The sequence below is a fragment of the Capricornis sumatraensis genome, chromosome 15, assembly GCF_032405125.1.
Source record: "Capricornis sumatraensis isolate serow.1 chromosome 15, serow.2, whole genome shotgun sequence".
In the NCBI taxonomy this organism is placed as follows: Eukaryota; Metazoa; Chordata; class Mammalia; order Artiodactyla; family Bovidae; genus Capricornis; species Capricornis sumatraensis.
The window spans coordinates 33,326,587-33,349,040 of record NC_091083.1 but is presented as its reverse complement, the minus strand read 5'-3'; the positions used below and the strand labels follow the sequence as shown (position 1 = coordinate 33,349,040).

At 42.6% G+C, this 22,454-nt stretch overlaps 1 protein-coding gene across 1 annotated transcript in view; it reads left to right on the top strand.

Annotated features, from left to right (window-relative positions):
* The first annotated feature begins 4,580 nt into the window (after window positions 1-4,580).
* ITGA8 (integrin subunit alpha 8) overlaps window positions 4,581-22,454 on the top strand; it is a 195,973-nt gene continuing 178,099 nt past the window's right edge. Inside the window, exons 1-2 of the mRNA XM_068986916.1 lie at window positions 4,581-4,786; window positions 5,390-5,523. Of these exons, the coding sequence (XP_068843017.1) occupies window positions 4,581-4,786; window positions 5,390-5,523 (340 nt within the window). The remainder of the gene's footprint in view (window positions 4,787-5,389; window positions 5,524-22,454) is intronic.

Genomic DNA, 22,454 nt, shown 5'->3' with positions numbered 1-22,454 from the left:
CACCAGTGGGGCTTCCCTGCTGGCTCAGTGGTAAAGAATCCACCGGCTGATGCAGGAGATGTGGGTTCAATTCCTGGTCCAAGAAAATCCCGCATGCTGCACAGCATCTAAGCCCCTACAACAAAACTATTGAGACTGTGCTCTGGAGCTGGGGAGTAGATAGCTACAGAGGTCCACCTGCCCTAGGAGAAGGCAATGGCACCCCACTCCAGTACTCTTGCCTGGAAAATCCCATGGATGGAGGAGCCTGGTAGGCTGCAGTCCATGGGGTCGCCAAGAGTCAGACACAACTGAGCGACTTCACTTTCACTTTTCACTTTCATGCACTGGGGAAGGAAATGGCAACCCAGTCCAGTGTTCTTGCCCAGAGAATCCCAGGGATGGAGGAGCCTGGTGTGCTGCCATCTATGGGGTCGCACAGAGTTGGACACGACTGAAGCGACTTAGCAGCAGCAGCAGCCACCTGCCCTAGGGCCCATGCTCTGCAATGAGAAGTCCATGAACCACAACCAGAGAGTATCCCCCGCTTGCTGCAATGAGAGAAAAGCTGGCACAGCAATGAAGCCCCAGCACAGCCAAAAATAAATAAATAAAACTTATTTTTCAAAAATAGCACCACTTACTTGCTCTGTAAATTTGTATATGCTTGTAGCTCTCTGAACCTTAAGGCCCTCATCTGTACAGTGGAAAGTGACACTGTATAAAATGTAGGCTTGTTGTATAAATCAATAACAAGTGTTTCAGAAGAAAGGAACAAGTATATGAATCCAAATATGTGGCAATATAATATTATATAATATAATATAATATAATTGGCTGCATTGGCAATATAATGAGGCTGTGTATCTTCACCCTGCTTATTTAACTTATATGCAGAGTACATCATACGAAATGCCAGGCCGGATGAAGCACAAGCTGGAATCAAGATTGCCGGCAGAAATATCAATAACCTCAGATATGCAGATGACACCACCCTTATGGCAGAAAGAGAAGAATTAAAGAACATCTTGATGAAAGGTGAAAGAGGAAAGTGAAAAAGCTGGCTTAAAACTCAACATTTAGAAAACTAAGATCATGGCATCTGGTCCCATCACTTCATGGCAAATAGATGGGGAAACAATAGAAACAGTGACAGACTTTATTTTGGGGAGCTCCAAAATCAGTGCAGATGATGACTGCAGCCATGAAATTAAAAGATGCTTGCTCCTTGCAAGAAAAGCTATGACTAACCTAGACAGCATATTAAAAAGCAGAGATATTACTCTGCCAACAAAGGTCCATCTAGTCAAAGCTATGGTTTTTCCAGTAGTCATTTACGGATATGAGTGTTGGACTATAAAGAAAGCTGAGCGCAGAAGAACTGATGCTTTTGAGCTGTGGTATTGGAGAAGACTCTTGAGAGTCTCTTGGACTGCAAGGAAATCCAACCAGTCAATCCTAAAGGAAATCAGTCCTGAATATTCATTGGAAGGACTGATGTTGAAGCTGAAACTCCGATACTTTGGCCACCTGATGTGAAGAGCTAACTCATTGGAAAAGACCCTGATGCTGGGAAAGATTGAAGGTAGGAGGAGATGGGATGACAGAGGATGAGATGGTTGGATGGCATCACCGACTAGATGGATATGAGTTTGAGTAAGCTCTGGAGTTGGTGATGTACAGGGAAGCCTGGCGTGCTGCCATCAATGGGGTGGCAAAGAGTCGGACATGACTGAGTGACTGAACTGATGTGGCAATAAGTAGAATTTTCTTCCCTGACCTACCCATATCTTGAATTAAAAGATCAGGAACATGCTGGAAATATCAAAAATCAAGAGAGTAACAAAAGGGGATACCCTGGTCATATGCTGATTTATACAAATTCATGCTTTTTAAAGGTGATATTGGAGAAGACTCTTGAGAGTCCCTTGGGCTGCAAGGAGATCCAACCAGTCAATCCTAAAGGAAATCAGTCCTGAATATTCATTGGAAGGACTGATGCTGAAGCTCCAATACTTGGGCCACCTGATGTGAAAAAGTGACCCATTGGAAAAGACCCTAATGCTGGGAAAGATTGAAGTCAGGAGGAGAAGGGGATGACAGAGGATGAGATGGTTGGATGGCATCACCGACTCAGTGGACATGAACTTGAGTAAGCTCAGGGGGTTGGTGATAGACAGGGAAGCCTGGTGTGCTATAGTCCATGGGGTCACAGAGTCAGATACAACTGAGCGATTGAACTTAACTGAACTTCTGTCCAGTAAGTTGGTATGTGGACCAAGTGCATGTCTAAGATTATGCTGTTACTTTCTACCTTTTCAGGTGTTCCATTCTTCCATTAAGGTGTTTCAGTACCTTTGCTTCAACCTAAATCTTGCCTGCAATATGATGAATTTGCAAATTTCAGCATGCAGTCATAGGAAATGATGGAGTTGGGGCTATTTCCCAGCCTCACTGTCTCCCACAGCTCTTTTTCTGCCCATGTATATATTGCATGTGAATTAGTCATTGAAATTTACTCCAGGGAACATCACATCTATTACCAATAGTAACCTGACCCAGAGTAGCAGACTTTGTATCCAACACAAATGGACTTTTGGACTGAGAAAAAAGTTTTCTACCCTCTACTCTTAAGTCCTTGTCTGGGAAAGGACTATTCAGTTAGGAAATAATCCAGATGTGATGATTTGCTAGGTAATCTTCTGATAGCTTATTAATTTTTAGCATTTTTACAGGGATGAGACAGGCAAAGAGGAAAATATAAAATTTAAATCAGTCTACCAAGTGTGTTCTGATGTAAGACAAAGTCTAGCTTTTCAACGGGAGCACAGATTTTCTGTGGGTGGACTCCCACATCTGCTCCATTAGACTAGATCACTGCTCTGAATCACAGTTTATGGCTCCAGCTTCTTGGGGATCCCACACTAGTAACAGATTCAACAGGTCCAGAACCTAACTTACTATATTCCTCCCATTCTGTTCTCCTTGCCCCATTGTTACTGTCTGTGATTTTCCTCTTCTAAATTGATACCTATAGACTCACCTTGGGTTATCCTTCACTTTCATTCTGCCATCAGTCTGTGGGCCCTTTTCCTGTTAATTAACATTGTGGGCTTCATTTCCCTTCCATCTGTTTATCATGTCGGAACCCTCATCACTCTGGGTGTTTTGGGCAACAGCCACTTGGCTTTCTCTTCCTTCTGACAATTGACCTCCTGCCCCAACACACACATCCTCCACTAAACTTCCAGAATCCCTGTAGAACCCACAACCTTTGCCTCAATAATTGTTCTTGTTATTAAGATCCTTTCTTAGGAGGTCCATCCCTTCCTTCCACTCCTCCCCAACCCACATTTTTATTCAAATCCCTTGCACAACCCTATCATCTCAGCCTCTGTGTCCTTAATACTTTGCCTCAATCACTCCGCCCACAATGTCCAAAGCCTTGCCTCCTATTCAAATTTCTGCTTAAATTACCAACGAATCTCATTAAAATACTGTGGACCCTATTCCCCTCTCTCCTCTCTAGTCTTCATTTTCATTTAAAGCCAGCGGCATCCTGTTTAACGCTTAATTGCTCTCTTTCCCGGTTAATTCTGTTTCCCTGGAAGACTGCACGTTACGAAAAGGCTTCTGGTACTACGCTTCTCCTTTGCCTTTTCCCCAACTCATCTTTCACTCCCTCTCCCAAGCAGAAGACACAGAAAGAAATCAATAACACTCATGGATTGGAACTGACGTTTGAACTCCTGCAGATTCCAAGATTGCAACCTGCACCCCCCCTACGCCTGGTGTGGGTAAACTGTAAATTCCAGCATTCCCAATTTTGCTAGTCCTCACCACAATTACACAAGGTCACAGAAATTTAAGACCAAGGCATGTAACCTGCTCCACGTGTCTCTGAGAAAGACCTAAATAAAATCTCCAGGATTGCTTTATTAGTTACCTCTGCAGGGAAGTGGAGGTGGGGGAGGAGAGGATTGTTGGATTTACACTTTTATTCGGATCTTTAGGCTGCAGAGGTAATGCCAAGATCTCGGCTTTGTCTGGCCTCTTCCCTCGTGGTGGGGTACGCTTTCACATCCTTCCATTTGGGAGAAACCAGAGCAAACCCTCGCCCTACCCTGAGCAGAGGCGGGTGGAGCGGCTTTTGGGGCGGGGGGGATTGCTTCCAAAGCCAATGGCTTGAATTGGCAAGCGGGAGGCTCAGATAGTTCTTAAGATGCAACTGCAGTAGAAAGCCAACCCACTGAAACAGGCGCCTGGCGCCGGCCGCCCGCGGGGGCGAGGACTGTCGGTGAGTTACCGGCTCCGGCCCGCACTGCGCGGGCCGGCCACTAGGAGGCGCCCCGAGCGCACCGGGGCCCCCTCCAGCCGCCAGAGGAGGGCTCGCATCCCCTCCGCCAGCCCCCAGCCGCGGGATCCGGCGGCCAGCAGACCGCAGGGGACACGCGGAGGAGCGCCCGGGGCTGTCACCGCGGACGCGTCGCGCGCATCGACCCGGGACCGGGGCTCCCGGACCGCCCGCCGCCACGCCCGCCGTTTCCCAGCCGGGGTCCTCGGCTCGCACTGCCCGGTGAGCACCACCCGGCCGGAGGGCGATGTCTGCCCGGCCCCGCCGCGGTCCCCGGGTCAGCCGGGCACGGCCGCTCGCGCCCCTCTGCTGCTTCTCGGCCGCTCTGGGGATGCTGTGGTCCCCCGCCTCGCAGGCGTTCAACTTGGACGTGGACAAGCTCACGGTGTACAGCGGACCCGAAGGCAGTTACTTCGGCTACGCGGTGGACTTCCACATACCTGCCGCTCGCACGTAAGTCGCCCCAGGTGGGGGTCCCTGCCCCTCTGCCGGGGGACCCAGGCCTGTCCCCGCAGCCTGCTGGCAGGCGATCCCAAGCGTCCATCCCGCTGCCCACTTGGGGTCCCGTCCGGTTCCCCGCCACCAGCCTCTACCCTCCCCTTCTATGCTGGATGTCCTTGTGAACTTTGAACCAGGGACATGTCACTTGTTTCGGATCCGAAAGTCCTGGGAAGCTCCAGGGACAAAGACTGGAGCATCGTACAAAGGGGAAACACAGGACCAAACAGACTCAGGCCGGTTAAAACAAGGACCACAACACGGTCAGTTTATACATAGCCTGTAACAAGCGTCTGGGCTCAAGTGCTGTCTGCTATAAGCGGCTGGGCTCTGTCCTTTGCTAATTCTCACTACCACCCCCACCCCCCACCCCGGCCCCCCGCAATCTCTCAACTCACTGTATACATAGCTTCACCTAGAGAAGAATTAGGAATATTTGCGCCCTCTTCCAAACCAGGTTTCAGACGCCCGTAGTTTTCCAAGAGGAAATCTAGTTTGACAGTCTGTCATAAGTACGTTTCCGATTCCAAGGAGTGATTTTGTCCAACCTCTTCTCAGGGCGAGTGTCTTGGTGGGGGCGCCCAAAGCCAACACCAGCCAGCCAGACATCGTGGAAGGGGGAGCAGTCTACTACTGTCCTTGGCCCGCCGAGGGGTCTGCGCAGTGCAGGCAGATACCATTTGACAACACCAGTAAGTGATATTTGTCATTCTCAACTGTTGGTTCTGGTTTCAAAGTGCCAGAGCCCTCTGGGAGTCAAGTCCCCACTTTCTTTGTAGAATTTGGCCTGTCTGATGGGTCGGTGTTGTGGGCGGTGCAGATTCGGAGAGAAATCAGCTTTTTAAAGCCCTAGTGAAGGGGAGGAAGATGTTAAGTGCACCCCAGAGAGGGAACAGTATTTTGAGCTTGGGTATTTGAATGCATCCTGGTCACTTCAGTTTCCTTACTATTCTGAGATAAGGGTGTTCTGGGTGAGTGGATGGTTTGGAGAACACAGATGTTACTCCCTAATCTTGATTATGGAGAGAATTTGGTTGTTTCCCAAGAACAAATCTGGAAAAAGACATAGCCTTAGAATTTCCAGTGCCCAAACTCGGGAGGCAAGAGTCAGCTGCTGCAGACCCAGACATCACTCCATGTTGCTATTTAATTCTTTACAGAAAGAAAGCATTTTCTTTCAAAATATTGGACACTGGATGCAAACTAGTACAGGCAGAGTGTGGATGGATTACATTCATTTCCAAAATCCCTAGACAGATGTTTCTTATTTAATTAAAGGGAAAATACATTTTAAACAATTCAGGCTGGTTATGTTTCCTCTGGTGTTTTCTCCTTGGGTCTTGAGAAAATAATCTAAACTTAATGCTTTCAAAAACATTAACACTGAATGTTTTAATTTGTACCTCCAAAACTTTATGAACTCAAAAGGTATACGTTATTGGAAAGCAAACATCTCTTTTCAGAAAAATGTGAACATGTCAACTCAATGTTCTTTGATGAACAATCAATTTAGGTGCCTTTTGCACCGTGGATCTATTTTATGACATCATTCTTCATTATTGTTATATTAGTATATATTTAGAATTTATGTAGAATGTCAGTTTTCACAGAATTTTGATGAAGTTGGATGGATACCTGTTACTTTAACTGATTTGCATTTTTTATTTTAAAGGAGAAAATAATTTCTACTCTAAGAATGCGGAAATAATGTCACAGAGAAAAGTCCTATGCAAGTATTACCTTGAAATATGACCAAATTAGGAGATATTTTATAAATGCACTTTAAAATTATGTTTTTCATATGTGCCTATATATGGTCACAGTAGCTCTTTTACCATTTAATTAAATAATTCAGTTATTTCATACCAATTTTCACAAGCTTTTACTTTAAAGTTTATTAGAAACTGGAAAAATTAAACCACTTGATATTAATTTGTGAAAGCAATCTTTCAGTTAGTGGTTGAATCAGGACTTCAGATGCTTCTAAATACTGACTTCTAGCTTAATTTTAAAATAAATTTCCTGACTCAGAAAAATTAAGCATAAAATTAATGGTATTCTACTAATCCATATCAAAAATTTTATTTTTAAAGTATTTTAAGTGTAAGCCTTGATAAATAAAAACATGAATTTTTGGCATTATTTGAATTTAAACTTAGTGTTAGCATTTGGAGACATATGATGTGTTTTTACCAAGAATCAATCTATAGTCATGGACATGAATTTAATAACCTTCTAGAATATTCCCATAACATGTCAACATATCAAATCAGGATCTGGTTAGTACATTTTTCCTTTGATAAAGGAAGAATCAATGTCTGTTCAGGTAAGTCACACCTGAAGACCTAAATATTAATCCCAGATGTCACAGATGAACAGATGAAAACCAGAGTATACAGACATGAGTATGAATTTTTAAAAACTGACCACTCCCATCCCCAAAGTTCTGATGTTACGACAGTAGGTAACATTTACCCAAAGTTCATTCTAAAGTAACTGTTTGGATCTTGGAATTCAGTTTCCCATAGAAAACTAATGTTGAAAGATTGTGCTTTGATTTCCAGAATAACCCACAGGAATGCTCTTAACCCTTACTCTAGCTGAATTGTATTTGCAATGAAAGAATAGGGGACAATCTAGTACGATTCTGGCAATTAAATCAATAGGAAAACAGTAAGAATGTTGAGAAAAGATCAGCATTCCTTGGAGAAAGACAGGGGGTAGATGGCATCTTCTGGGCAGGTTCTCAGGAAGACATCTGAACATCTCAAAGGGCTTTTGAGAGTAATGTTGTTGGTTCTGCGTTATGTCTTATTTTACTTCTAAATGGATGGAGGTTTTTGTTTTTTTTTTTTCCTTGAGAGATGCATGCCTCCTACTATCTTATATTCACAACCATAATCGCTGCAATTTGAGAATTTGTTAATGGAACAAAGTGAGGGAAAGAAACAAGGAGGTAGATAAGTGTTTCTGAAATATTTGAGCAAGAAATTAAAAAAAAAAAAATAGCAAGGCAGAGGAGGCCAAACAACATTAGTAAGAAATGAATGGTCTGTGATGGAATGCACAAAGCAGTGACCTGTGAAAGCCTATGGGAGTTTCCAAGAGCGAAGATTAAGAATGATAGAGAAAAGGAAGTTCCTTGTGTTAGCCATCAGAGGGTACTGTGGGCCCAGGAACCTTGGCTGCTCCTGGGAATGGCCTGAGAATGGGTAGGGGAAGAGGAATCAGAGGATTGTGGCTCAGGGGTTTGCTACTGAGTGGGAGCCAGTACACTACACATCATTTCTACCAGTGACTTTATCCATGAACCCTAAAACGGTGGAACTGCCAGTGAATGCCATTTGCTGCAAAACTGTGAAAGGGAGGGACAGCAGGAGCCCATAGAGCTATTTCTAGTCCGAGTGTCAGTTTTGTGGGCAGAATATGATCTTGGAACCAAAGATAGAAGGCAGAAATAGGCATTCTGACTCTGGGTGTTGCAGTCAGCTTTACCAGATGCATTGCATTTATTCATCACCTACTATGTACCCGTCACTTATCCACACTATTTCTAATCCATACAATGAAACAACCATGTAAATCCTGTTTCATGAGTAAGGAGGCAGACATCAAAGGTGTTAAAAGATACATCCAAGGTCACACAATGGTAAACAGTAGATGCAGGATTGGTCCTGCTACTGCTAAGTCACTTCAGTCGTGTCTGATTCTGTGTGACCCCATACACAGCAGCCCACCAGGCTCCCCTGTCCCTGGGATTCTCCAGGCAAGAACACTGGAGTGGGTTGCCATTTCCTTCTCCAATGCATGAAAGTGAAAAGTGAAAGTAAAGTCACTCAGTCGTGTCCGACCCTCAGCGACCCCATGGACTGTAGCCTTCCAGGCTCCTCCATCCATGGGATTTTCCAGGCAGGAGTACTGGAGTGGGGTGCCATGGTCCTAACAGGCTGCAAATTCAAGGTCGGATCCTGTGGAACTGAGGCACTGCTCATCTTCCTCCCCCTTCCCCCACTTTCCCACCCGAAGTTAGCTTCACATGTTCCAGTTAAAATGATCTTCCAGAGAAGATCTGAAAGGTGAAATGGTTTGGGTACAGGGTTATGGAAGCCAGAGGTCATAGAGGTAGCCATTGTCAGGGTGGGAATGATGGCTTGTGCAATATACGTCCCCTCAGAGTCCCCATCCACTGTCTCCTGTCTTACTCTCTGGCCATGAGCAGCAGCGTGCACGTCCAGCGTGCACCAATCCCCTCCCCCTGCCAGAGGAAGAAAATTCCTCTGCTTGACAAAGTAGTAGCTCCAAGTGCTGGACACCCACAAATTGACATGCACGTAATAGCGAATGATGTGTCAGGCATCAATGAATATCACATTGCAAATATTCCTTTGTACAGAAAATCCTGACTGTCTCTGTCTTCCACCCTGTCTGCTTTTACTATTACATCTGAATTCAAGACATTCTGAATGAATTTGACCTTTTAATGATGTAGCTTCAACTTGTTCAGGCCCCTGGGGTGTCTACAAATTAATATTTGCTGTGGTAACCTACTAAACTCTCTCAGCCTAGACACTGGAGGAGACTGGCCTATAATTTAGTCCCTGAATCTGGTTGTGATCTTGAACTTCAGTTTATTTAAGGTCAACTGCCTGTTTTTTTGTAAAGCCTGCCTTTGAGTTTGAAATTTTTTTCATTAAATAGTCATTGATTTTATTTGTACTTTATCCTGTAACTGGGATTAAAAAAAAAAAATTACTTCTCATCATAAATGCAAAAACAGAGGAAGCTGGGAATTGCCTAACACTTCAAATGCATGAATACGATTAAAATCTGTGGTCCTTTCAAGTATGGAAAAAGGAAACTTTCGGGAAGCATATGGTGGTGGGGGAGGTGCAAAGTGCAAAGAGTAGATAATTTTCCTGCTCTGTGCAAAATCAAGTGGCTCCAAAATCCCCTTCTCTCTTCTCCCTTCTGTCTTTCCCCCTTACTTCACTAGAATAAAATTCCCCCACCCCCAAATTGACTTCTTTCCTTTTTGGTCCTAAACTGTGCCCCACGTCTTAAATGTAAAACATCGCATCTGCCAAATTCATGCCTTTCCTTTCTAAATCTATTCCAGGGTTCATTGTTTTTCTACTTCCTACATTTTCCAAACCCATGTGTGGATTACAGAAAAAGCCCTGAATCACAGCTCCCCAGCTAGAAGAGGGATGAATGAAACAGATACTCCATCTTTGCAGTGATAAGAAGGCAAATTGCAACAATGGTAACAAAAGCATAGAACACAAATATTTGATTGTTTTAAATACTCAAATGAAACAGTTTGAGGAGAAAGATAATAGCATGAGCTAATGAATGATCATCATCACAGCATTAGTAATACAGCTGGGAACGCTCCCAATTAGAGACCCACTTAAAGAAGAAACAAGAGGAAGTGGGAGGTACCATTGAGATTTGGGAGTCATCTGGGAAAGACTACCAGAATTTGCCTGACCTTAATATATATGTATATATATATATGTATACATATATATATATAAAGCTTAAAATGGAAGACAGTTTGGTTAGGATATTTCAAAGCTCTAGGAAGCTAAGATTTTTGTCAGAATTGTGTTGTAGCTTGGAGACCAGAAGCCTTTGTTGGAGGGGGCAGGCAGGAGTCTGTTTTGTGCCGAGGGAGCCACAATAAGAAGCAGCTTAAAGCATCTGGTGCTGTGATGGGTACAGGGTTGTATTTTGATAGTATTGGGTGTGCCCTTTTCCTCATGTGAGGGTTGGGAAACATATTGGTCACATAAGCCTTGCTTTTCTAACTTCCTCAGAAAGAAATCAGTTTTTGTTCAGTATCAAAGCAGAGGCAAATGGAGGGCACAGCTCCCTCCAGTAAATGACAGAGGAAATAACAGAAATGTGATAGAATTCAGACAGCAGAAATCTGGACTCTGGTGAATTCAATTGAAAGTGGAAAAAAAGAGGTGAAAGCTCAGTGATAACCTGCACCTTTGAGAATTAATAATTGCCAGAGTTAGTGTTCTACTACTTGTATACTTATATATACATACACATACATGAACATGCATACACACATACACATACATATATGCACACATGCCCACACACATACACTCTTTAGGGCAGAAAGCTTACTCTGCCAAGTACTTTTCTTACTGAGTCATCAGGGGTAATTAAGGTGGAAGGCTTACTTACTCTAGAAGCATTCTTGATGGCTCTCAAACTGATGGGCTGACCTGACAGATGCAACCAGCATCCCTCAGCTTCTCCCAGTTGACTCAGACTTTCATGTGACAAAATGCAATAGCTGTCAAGTCCTGATATGAGCTGGGAGGAGACAGTGGTCCCTACAATACACAGCCCCAGAGGAAGCAATTAGAAAAAAGGAAGTCCTTGAAACTCCAACCAGAAATGGGAAACAGATCTGCTCTATGGCTAGTTGAGTAGAATGAGCATTAGGCGCCTGTTGCTTAATCTGCAAAATTCTTTCAAGAAGCTGGAAGTGTGTGTGATGGAAGAGGCTTCCAGGCTCTTGGCAGGAAGAATCCATGCAGCAGCTGTAGCATTCTGGGAGAAATGTAGGAAATTGTCTTGAAATTGTTCTGAAAGCAAGAAAAACAAACTGGCACATTGAAGCCAGCTGGTTGAGATGTGAGCATTCAAACTTTACCTGTTGTGTGCAGAGTATTGTATCTGTGAGTTGTGTTGATGGAAAGAGTTGCCAACATTCCTGACAAGCTGAGCTCAGCAGTGCCCTGAAGTCCACCATCCAGAAACACAAGCATGGATGTTTGAGAAAGAGAGAGAAAATACTAATTATAGATCTTATTAAAAGTGCTCCCTTTAAAAATATTTCATTTTCAAAATTCAGTTTAAATACATCTTCAGAAAACATATTAGTGTATCAATCAAGGTGTACCTGTATAATGAAACACTGAAATAGATTAAAAGTAGTTTTGATTCTGGGTTAAATTATATGGGGATTTGAGGTAGATAAGCAAATTGTGATGCACAGATAGGTACTGAATACTTTAAACACTGGTGTTGCTCTGTTAGGGACCTCAGCCAGGCAACTCTCAGACTAGTTGAAAAGGAACAGGGCTTAACCCCAGCCCTGCAGAAAGCTCCTGGATCTCTGAGATTTGAACCCAAAGGTCTGCAAGTTGAGAAACTCTTCTAGGTCCACAAATACTGGTGAAAGTGATCACTTACCCTTTTAATTGTTTTAGTAAAAGTAAAGCATAGCGTACAAAAACAAGTCTTTGCAGAAAGTTGGGCTTCCCCGGTGGCTCATCCACCTACAGTGCATGAGATGCGGGAGATATTGGTTCGATTCCTGTGTCAGGAGGGTTCCCTGGAGGAGGATATGGCAACCCACTCCAGTATTCTTGCCTGGAGAATCCCATGAACAGAGAAGCCTGGAAGGCTACAGTCCATAGGGTTGAAAAGAGTCAGACACAACTGAGTGACTGAGCACACACACATAGACACAGTTGCCAGGCATTAGAAGCGAGAGGAGGGGTGGTCTCCAAAGGGGAAGATTGAAGGAATTTGGGGGGCTAATGGAACTTCCTATGTCTTGATTGGGATAGTGGTCCATAAGTATATGTATCAAAAGTTGTTGAACTGGGAACTTTGCTGGTGGTCCAGTGGTTAAGAATCCATCTGCCAGTGCAGAGGACATGGGTTAATCCCTGGTCTGGGGAGATCCCACATGCCTCAGGGAAGCTAAGCCTGTGTGCCACCACTACCAAGTCTGCACTCTAGAGCCTGTGTGCTGTAAGAAGAGGAGCCACCACATGGAGAAGCCCTGACAACGAAGAGTAGTCCTTGCTGGAGACAACTAGAGAAAGCCCACATATAGCAATGAAGACCCAGCGCAACCAGAAATAAATAAATGAATACAAAGAAACAAGACTGTTAAAAGAAAAATGTCATTGAACTGTACATCTCTAAGAATGAATTTTATTGCATGTAAATAAAACCAAAAAGAGAGAAGGAAAACATTATGGAGTATGCTAGAGAGTTATATATTTGATATGATATTAAAGCGGGTTGTATGGCCATTGCTATGATCATATGAATTTAAACTGTTAGATTACAGGAAGATCTGATGTGATAATAGCTGAAAGTATAAAGACACATCCCTGGAAGGCTAAGTAAGTCACCTTACTGCCCCCAAACAGGGGAAAACAGTATGTCAGCTCCTTATGTAGGACCCTCTTTACCACTCTTTAAAAAAAGAATACTATGACCAGAATGTGTGTGGCAACACACCCATGTGAATGGAAACATGCTGAATCAGAATAAATCTTTGCAACAAAGCATCATATTTGGTAATTCTCATGTTGTTGCTGAAATTCAGGCCTGGGGTCTCCCATTGATCATCACTGAACTAAGGAGCTCTCACTTCAGACACATTATTGCATTGACCAAAATTCATGTAACTGCACTGCAGGGTATTAACTTATTCGCATTACATCAATTTTATTCTTAAGCTCTGGTGTTTGACATATGGACACAGATCCGTGTGTGATATTGCAAAATCGTCTATATCAGTCAGCCCTGATTTCAGGACAGGTTGAAATGAGAGGAAAGGACACACTCCATTGCAACAGGAATAGGCTTCTTTGAGAGCCCGTACGGTCCACATTACTCACATCACCTCGCTCCAGCTGGAGCAGGTCAGAGCTAACTCTGCGCCCAGCCTGCCCAAGTTATGGCTCCATTTCTAGTCTATTGCCATTCCCCATGATTTGCCCACATTTCTCTGTCACAATCCACCCCTGCCTCTCGCTACATGGCTTCCACAGTACATCATGGCAAAGCTTACCTCTCAAGCATATATTACATACACCCATGTCCCTACTCACTCTGAGTCTATGTCCTGGTTCCTCTCTCATAACCACTCTGAACATTTTATTTTCCAGCAATGATTTTCTGATATTTTTCTGGTTTCTCTCTCCCTACAATTCCCGATGGAATATGTGTTTCAGAAATTAATTCTAAAGTTGCTGCAAATCCTAAAATCCTAAAAAAAAGAAGGGGCATAACACTAAAAAATAACATTTTCAAACATCCTAAATGTGGATATATATCTCATAAATGATGCTATAAATCACACAATTGGGTATTATAGAAACTTAAAAATGAAGCCCACTGAGAATCAAGATTAAAATGGGGAAATGCTTTTGTTTTAATATTAAGTGAAAAAAATTTCAAAATTGTGTCTACAGCCTGTGGAAGAGCACAAGAGGAGGAGGGCAATGAGAAGCTATTGGGAAATATAATTAAAACTGTTCCTTTCTTCTTTTCCTAGTGCATTTATTACTTATTTTTAAAAACCATGAACAGATATTCATTTATGACCAGGAAAAATAATAATAAAACAAAACATGCAAAGATTTCTAAACGAAATTATTGAGTTCACTGAAGTATTATGAAGATTAACAGTGGGAGACCACAACTCAGGTTTTGTGTTGACTGAAAGCAGTCTTAATGGTTTCCTCTTTTCTCCTGGGTATACATGGTAGAGTAGTTTATAAATGTACTTATTTACGTATAACTGCTAATGTTTCAAAATACTGATGATCAAGGATGTTTTCAATGCCAATTGTGTCCGTAAAAATAAGAAGACGCTATTTATCACCTTTTTCTATTCTAGATTCTACATCAATAGAAACCTAAGCTTGGTGGTCTGACACCAAACATAAGCTTGGCAGTCTGACAGTTTCTAGAGACTTTTATTTATTTATTTATTTATTATTTATTTATCTATTTGGCTGTACTGAGTTTTAGTTGTGGCATGTGGGGTCTTAGTTGAGGCATGCAAACTCTTAGCTGCTGTATGTGGGGTCTAGTTCCCTGACCAGGGATTGAACCTGGGCTCCCTGCTTTGGGAACATGAAGTCTTAACTTCTGGACCACCAGAGAAGTCCCGAGACTTTTAGAATAAAAGGGGGCAAACTGTCTTCCCGAGTCTTCCAGAAACACCCTCACAGACACATCCAGAAATAAGGTTTAGTCAAGTACCCAGACACCTCATGATCCAGTGAGGTTGACACATAAAATTAACCAGCACATCTTTGTGACTCACAATATGTATTCTCCTAGAAAAGGCACGGAGAATTTGTGAACTAAGGAAACCCGCTGAATTTGTAGGGTAGAATATTTTTTTTGACAGTCATTATTTCTCCTCACATCTCTTAAGCTAAAGAATGCCCAGGGATTACTCTAGTATCAAATAACTCCGGATCTCTTGGCATAAATCAGCCAAGGTTTATTGCTTGTTCACACTGTCTGGTTAATATGAGCTGGAGAGGAGCCTCTGCTTATACAAGTGACCCAAAGACCTGGGCCGATGGAGATTCCTGATTGACACATGCTTTCAAGGTCACTCTAACTGGGAAGACTTATGGCAAATTGCACCTCGTCTATTAAAGCTTCCACGTGGAATTGACATTTACTGCTTCTCCTCATGTTTGGTGGCCAGACTACTCCCTAGGAAGTTGGCCATGCCATCTTATTTGAATATCTAATTATTTGAATATTTGATTATCTTTGTGTTAGATTGGTGTGTTTATGCACACCTGTCAAAGCTGTTTATACACAATTTTTAAAAGAATACTAGAAATGAAATGCTATAGAATTTAATCTTTGCAAATGTTATTAAAACAGTTTTCTTCTACTTTTCTTTTTTGGCATGCTGCTGGCAGTATCTTAGTTCCCTGACCAGGGATTGAACCTACTGGATTGCCAGAGAACTCCCTAAAGTTTTTTTTTTTTTTTTTCTCTTGTTTTTTTGGCTGCACCTGACAGCCTGCAGAACTTCTCCAACCAGGGGTGAAACCCATGCCCCCTGCAGTGGAAGCATAGGGTCTTAAGCACTGACCCACCAAGGAAATCCTAATATTCTTCTATTTCTAATGGACATACTCTGTAGGGCATATTTTTTGGAGGCTCTGAAATAAAATAGTTCTTTGGGGCTACAGTTCTAATCCTTACGTTTGTGGTAAGGAGCAGACAAGACACATGGCAAAGAAACAAAGGTGTTCCTATCAATAGATGCAAAGATAATGGGTGAAATGCATACTGACAATAAATTCTCAACTTGTTCCACCTGGTGTCCGGTCTCTGGCACAGATACTGACTAGGGAGACTGAATGCCCTTCATCCTTTAAGTCAGGCTCTTTGGGTGACGTATTAAATCAGAATGTCTTTTTCCCTCAAAGCACCCTTTGGTTTACTTAAATTCATTTTTACTTATACAGTGCAGTTGACCCTTGAACAACAGAGATTTGGTCTATGCCAATCCACTTAGGACACGACTTAGTGACTGAACAACACTTCCACTTAGGAGGACTTTTTTTTTTTAAGTAAATACCACATTATTACGGGGCTTCCCTGATGGCTCAGATGGTAAAGAATCTACCTGCAATGTGGGAGACCTGTGTTTGATCCCTGAGTCGGGAAGATCCTTTGGAAAAGGGAATGGCTACTCATTCCAGTATTCTGGCCTGGAGAATTCCCTGGACAGAGGAGCCCGGTGAGTTACAATCCATGGCGTCGCAAAGAGTCAAACATGCCTGAGCACCTAACACACATTATTACAGGATCCTCAGATGGTTGCGTCTGCAGATGCAGAACCTCATTATGGCAAGCAGACTATCTGCCTCCATAAGGGCATCTGGAAAGGAGAACATCTGAGGTTTTGGTATCCATGGTGGGTCCCAGAACCAATCCCCAGAGCTGCCCAAGGGTCAACTATGTTCTCTTAAGAAACAGCAGAGTTGAAATTAAAGCTTGGATTTGTTGTCGTTTTAATTGCTAAGTCGTGTCCAACTGTTTTGTGACTGACTACATGGACTGTAGCCTGTCAGGCTCCTCTGTCCATGGGATTTCCCAGGCAAGAATATTGGAGTGGGTTACCATTTTCTTCTGTAGGGAACCTTCCCAACCTAGGGATCAAACCTGAGTCTCCTGCATTGGCAGGCTGAACCACCAGGGAAGCCAGTAAACTTAGATTTAGCAGTAAAACCAAATTTCAGCAACAAGAGAAATGTTAAGAACTCTCTACAAGCAGTTGTGGTCCTTGACCCTGTTTGTATGGCCATGAACTTACCCTTATGCAATTTACGATGAATAGCCAGTGGCAAGTTGACAAAAGTATGGTAAGGCCAAAGGGAACAGAGAGTGGTGTGTGTGTGTGTGTGTGTGTGTGTGTGTATACACACACATGCACTTTTTTCTGATTCACTGGGGTATTATTTTCCTGTTGCTGCTGTAACAACTTACCACATACTTTGTGGCTTTGAACAACACAAGTTGATTATCACACAGTTCTGGAGGCCAAGTCTATAATATTAGGTCTCACTGGGCTAAAATCAAGGTGCTGGCAGAGCTGTGCTCCTTCTGGACGCTCTGGGGGAGGATCTGTTTTCTTGCTTTCTTCAGCTTCCAGCAGCTGCTCACATATCTTGGTTCATGGCCCTCTTCCATTTTCAAAGCCAGCACTGTCAGCTTGAGTCCTTCTTAATCTGCTCTGCCTCTGGTTCTTTTTTTCTACCTCCTTCTTTCACCTTAAAATATCTTTGTTGTTACTTTGGACCCTGCAGATAATCCAGGATCATCTCCCTATTTTAAGTCAACTGGTTAGCAACGTTAATTCCATCCACAAACTTAATTGTCTTCTGTCGTGCAGCCTAACATAGTCTCAGGTTCGGTGTATTAAGATCCAGACATCTGAACTTCCCTAGTGGTCCAGTGACTGAGACTCTGCACTCCCAATTCAAGGACCCCAGGTTCTATCCCTCAGGAGAATTGGATCCCATATGTTGTAACTAAGAGTTCACATGCTTCAACTAAAAGATCCTGCATGTCACAGCTAGGACTCAGAGCAGCCAAATTAGAAAAAAAAAAAAACAAAAAAAAAGCAAAAACATGTAGACATCTTGAGGGCTATTATTTTGCTTACTAAAGGTGGTCAAAGAAAGTTTCACTGAAAAGGTCATATTTGAACAGAGGCCTAAATTAAGTGAAGGAAGAACCATGTAGTGGAAGGGGGGAAGTTCTACATTGTAGGACAGTCAGTGTTAAATCTGAGAGAGAAGAGTGTTCTTGGGAAATGGAGAAGACTCACTGGGTTAAAGAGAAGTAAGTCAGGAAAAGAAAAATAGAAGATGAAGCAAGACTATTTAGCACCTTAAAAGTCAGTAGGACTTTGGGTTTTATTCTAAGAGTGATGGGCAGTCAAATGTGGTTTTGAGTAGGCAAGTAACAGAATTTGATTATGTTTTAAAAAGCATCAGTTTAGTAGAGTGGAGGCAACCACAGCAGAAGCAAGGGGGTGAGGGAGGAGACATTCCCATGGACTGGTGAGAGGAAAGTGTGGTTTGGGTTGAGTGATAGCAGTTAGGGGTGAGAAATGGGTGGATTGGGGACTGATTTGAAAGTGCAGTTGGTAGAATTCTCTTTATGGATCCGATGAAGGGTACAGAAGAGAGAGAAAAATTTGATCTGAGTAACTGGAGGAATGGGACTGAGACAAGGAACAGGGGGTGGAGCAAATCTCAGAGAAAGTATCCAGTTGAGTCCAGGTAGGAGAAACTGGAGAGGTTTATTAGACATCAGAGTGATATCACATAGGAGACTGGATAAATAAACCTAAAGTTCAGGCAAGAGGCTTGGAAATTTAAATGTGGAAGTCGTAGGTGATATTTAAGGCCATGACTGATGGAGCTGATATGAATGAAGAGAAGTGAGGGGAAACAAGGTGAAGCAAAGAGAAGAGAGAAAGGGAGAGGATGGGAAAGGTCACTTTTTTATCTTAATTTTTTTTCTAAATTTATTTATTGTTTTTGGTTGCACTGGGTCTTCGTTGCTATGCACAGGCTTTCTCCAGTTACAACAAGTGTGGGCTACTCTTCATTGTGGTGTGCAGGCTTCTCATTGCAGTGATTTCTTTTGTTGCAGAGCATAACCTTTAAGCATGTAGACTTCAGCAGTTGCAGCACGTGGGTAGCTGTGGCTTGTGGGGAGACTGGACCCCACTTTACTGGACTACCAGGGAAGTCCTAGAGTCCCTGACATTTAAAGAATAATCAGTGTTGAGGAGGATGTGTAAACAATGCTAAGAAGAAGCTGCTGGTTAGGCAAAAGAAGTCAAGAAGCCAGGGAAGAAATTCATCTGAGGACTTTGCTGCGGACCAATGGTTAAGAATCTGCCTGCCAATTCAGGAGGCATGAGTTCGATCCCTGGTCCAGGAACTAGATCCCCCATGACTCAGAGAAGCTAAGCCTGTGTGCCACAACTACTGAGCCTGTGCTCTAGAGCCCAGGAGCTGCAACAAGAGAAGCCACCACAATGAGAAGGCTGTGCACTGCAGCTAGAGAGTAGCCCCTGCTCACCACAACTGGAGAAAAGCCTGCGCAGCAATGAAGACCCAGCACAGCCAAAAAAAAGAGAAATTCATGTCAGTTGGAGTAAACTGTGAACATCTGATTTGATAATAGAAAGTAATTGACAGCTGACAAAAGCAATTGCAGCCGTGTGTGTTGGGAGAGGATGAGAGAAGACCGGCAGGAGATAGCCAGTCTATAGAGTCATTTTTTTCCCCAAGGAGTTCTGCCCCAAATGGGACTCCAGAAATGAAGTCATCAAGGAGACATGATATCGTGTTTGTGATCTCAGAGGAGTTCTTCCATCGAGTGGGAAACAATGATGCTGGTTAAAGGAGGAGAGGGATGTGCAAAACAGATTCCTAAGTAGATGAAAAGCGATGAGTGGGACTTTACACGGATGGAGGCACTGGCTTTGGAGGAGCATAAAGGTGGTCCATCCTCAGTGAGCAGAGAAGGTAGAGTGAGAGTAGGCTGGCGGGTTTGGTAATAGAAAGAAGAAAGTGATCCTTTTTCATTTCTTCTATTTTCTCAGTGACATAAGAAGCAAAATTATCAACTGAGAGTGAGCAGGTAGACAGAGAAGGCTGGGGATAAGGAGAAAAGTTAAATAGTAATAGCCAAATGGCTGAATGAATTGAGCAACCAGGGACTGCCTGGTAGTCCTATTTAAAATCTGAATTTATTTGGAATTTATTTCTTTCATTTCTTGATATCTTCTTTAACTGTATTATGTAAATGAGCAGAACATCCATTCAAGAAATTCCTTTTGTCATACCAACAGAAGTCCGAAGGTATTTCTAGAGCAAACCTTACATATGGCCCGAGTCAAATTGCATATGAAAAACATTTCAAATGATTCTATATGATGTAGAAACAAATGTCTGAAGAACAGTGGCTAGGCCCTATTGGTTATTAAAAACAAGAAGTTGGAAATGCGATCTTTATTCTCTGGAAGACAATATAGATGTGGAAATAATTGTAGCAAAACATTTATATTCTCATCATGATTGGGTAAACTGTATAACAGCAAGATTGTAATACCTTTATTATTGCTATCCCAAAGCCATATTTATGAATGTTATTATTAGAATTCTAAAAGCATACTTTCAACTCATTTAACTTTATTCATTAGTTATGTAAGGAACCAAACATTTAAATAGTGATATGAAAAAATAAAATAAAAGCTTCATGATTTCCAGAAATGTGTTAGACTAGAGGACTGAGCTGGAAGTCTCTGAAATTCTAAATGGCTGGATGGGTTTAGAAAACAACAGCAAGTGTATCCATGGAGGAGGAATGCCAATGACCTTTCAGTTACTACTTTATACATTTCTTTATGCAAGTTTTCTTACTTTATATTGTTTGAATTTTTTAAAAATGGTAATCTCAAAGAATTTCAGTTTGAAAAGAATTTTTGGCCCTACATTCTATTGTATTCTCTTCCATTCCACTTTTTTTAAAGTCACAAGCTTTTCTCTACTACATTTTGTCCTATATATTCTCCACCTTCTTACCCGTGTGGGTGACTATTTGTCATGCATGGGCCTACATTTTAAAGCATGTTTTTAAGGAAGCAATTTGGGTTATTTGGCAAATAAGGAGGAATAGAATTTTGCAAGAGCAGCTTCATGAATAAAGTCTGGGAGTGAGACTCAGTAGGGACAGGGAAGGAGCTCTCTGAATGGCAGGCTATCTGAAGAGCAGATGCAGGGTCTGGGATCTACATTGTGGAGGGTGGGATATTTAGATCTGATCTAAGAGGTAAAGGCAGGAAAACATGTGTGTGTATTTGTACATGTGTGTACATGCATACATTTGTATATAGTATACATATATGATACAAGTAATAAACTCAGTTATATAGAATGTTTCATTGGAATAACTTATTTCTGTCCATCAGTAGATGAGTGTGTAACACACACACACACACACACGTTGTTGTTGTTCTTGTATAGTTGCTAAGTCATGTCCAGCTATTTTGCAACCCTATGGACTGTAGCCTGCCATGCTCCTCTGTCCATGGGATTTTCCAGGCAAGAATACTAGAGTGGGTTGCCATTTCCTTCTCCAGGGGATCTTCCTGACTCAGGGTTGGAACCCACATCTTCTGCATCAGCAGGCAGATTCTTTACCACTGAGCCACCAGAGGAGCCCTGTATATATATATATATATATTTTTTCACACTGGAATATTATTCAGCCATTACAAAGGAGAGAGCCCCTGTCATTTGTGTCAACATGGATGAATCTTGAGGGCATTATGCTAAATGAAATGAAATAAGTCAAATCAGTTCAGTTTAGTTCAGTCACTCAGTTGTGTCCGACTCTTTGTGACCTCATGAATTGAAGCACACCAAGGCCTCCCTGTCCATCACCAACTCTCAGAGTTCACCCAAACTCATGTGCATCGAGTTGGTGATGCCATCCAGCCATCTCATCCTCTGTTGTCCCCTTCTCCTCCTGCCCCCAATCCCTCCCAGCAACAGGGTCTTTTCCAGTGAGTCAACTCTTCGCATGAGGTGACCAAAGTATTGGAGTTTCAGCTTTAGCATCAGTCCTTCAGAGAAAGACAAATACTATATGATCTCTCTTATATGTGGAATCTTAAGAAAAAAATCTCACAGAAAAAGAGATCAAACTTGTTGTTACCAGAGGTGGGAGATGAGGGGCAGGATGAATAGGAGAAGTGGGTCATAAGGTATAGATTTCCAATTATGAAATAAGTAAGTACTAAGGCAATGGCAACCCACTCCAGTACTCTCGCCTGGAAAATCCCATGGACAGAGGAGCCTGGTAGGCTGCAGTCCATGGGGTCGCTAAGAGTCAGACACGACTGAGCAACTTCCCTTTCACTTTTCCTTTCATGCATTGGAGAAGGAAATAGCAACCCACTCCAGTATTCTTGCCTGGAGAATCCCAGGGATGGGGGAGCCTGGTGGGCTGCTGTCTGTGGGGTCGCACAGAGTCGGACACGACTGAAGCGACTTAGCAGCAGCAGCAACAGGGATGTGATGTGTACCATGTTGACTATAGTTAACACTTTTATATGGCATGGATGAAAGTTGTTAAGAGAGTCAATCCCAAGAGCTCTCATCAGGAAAATAATTTCTCTGTGTGTGTATGTCTATATGAGATAATGGATTGTGGTGATCACGCCATGTTGCATGTAAGCCAAAACGTTACGCCATACACCTTAGACAGTGTGTGTGTATGA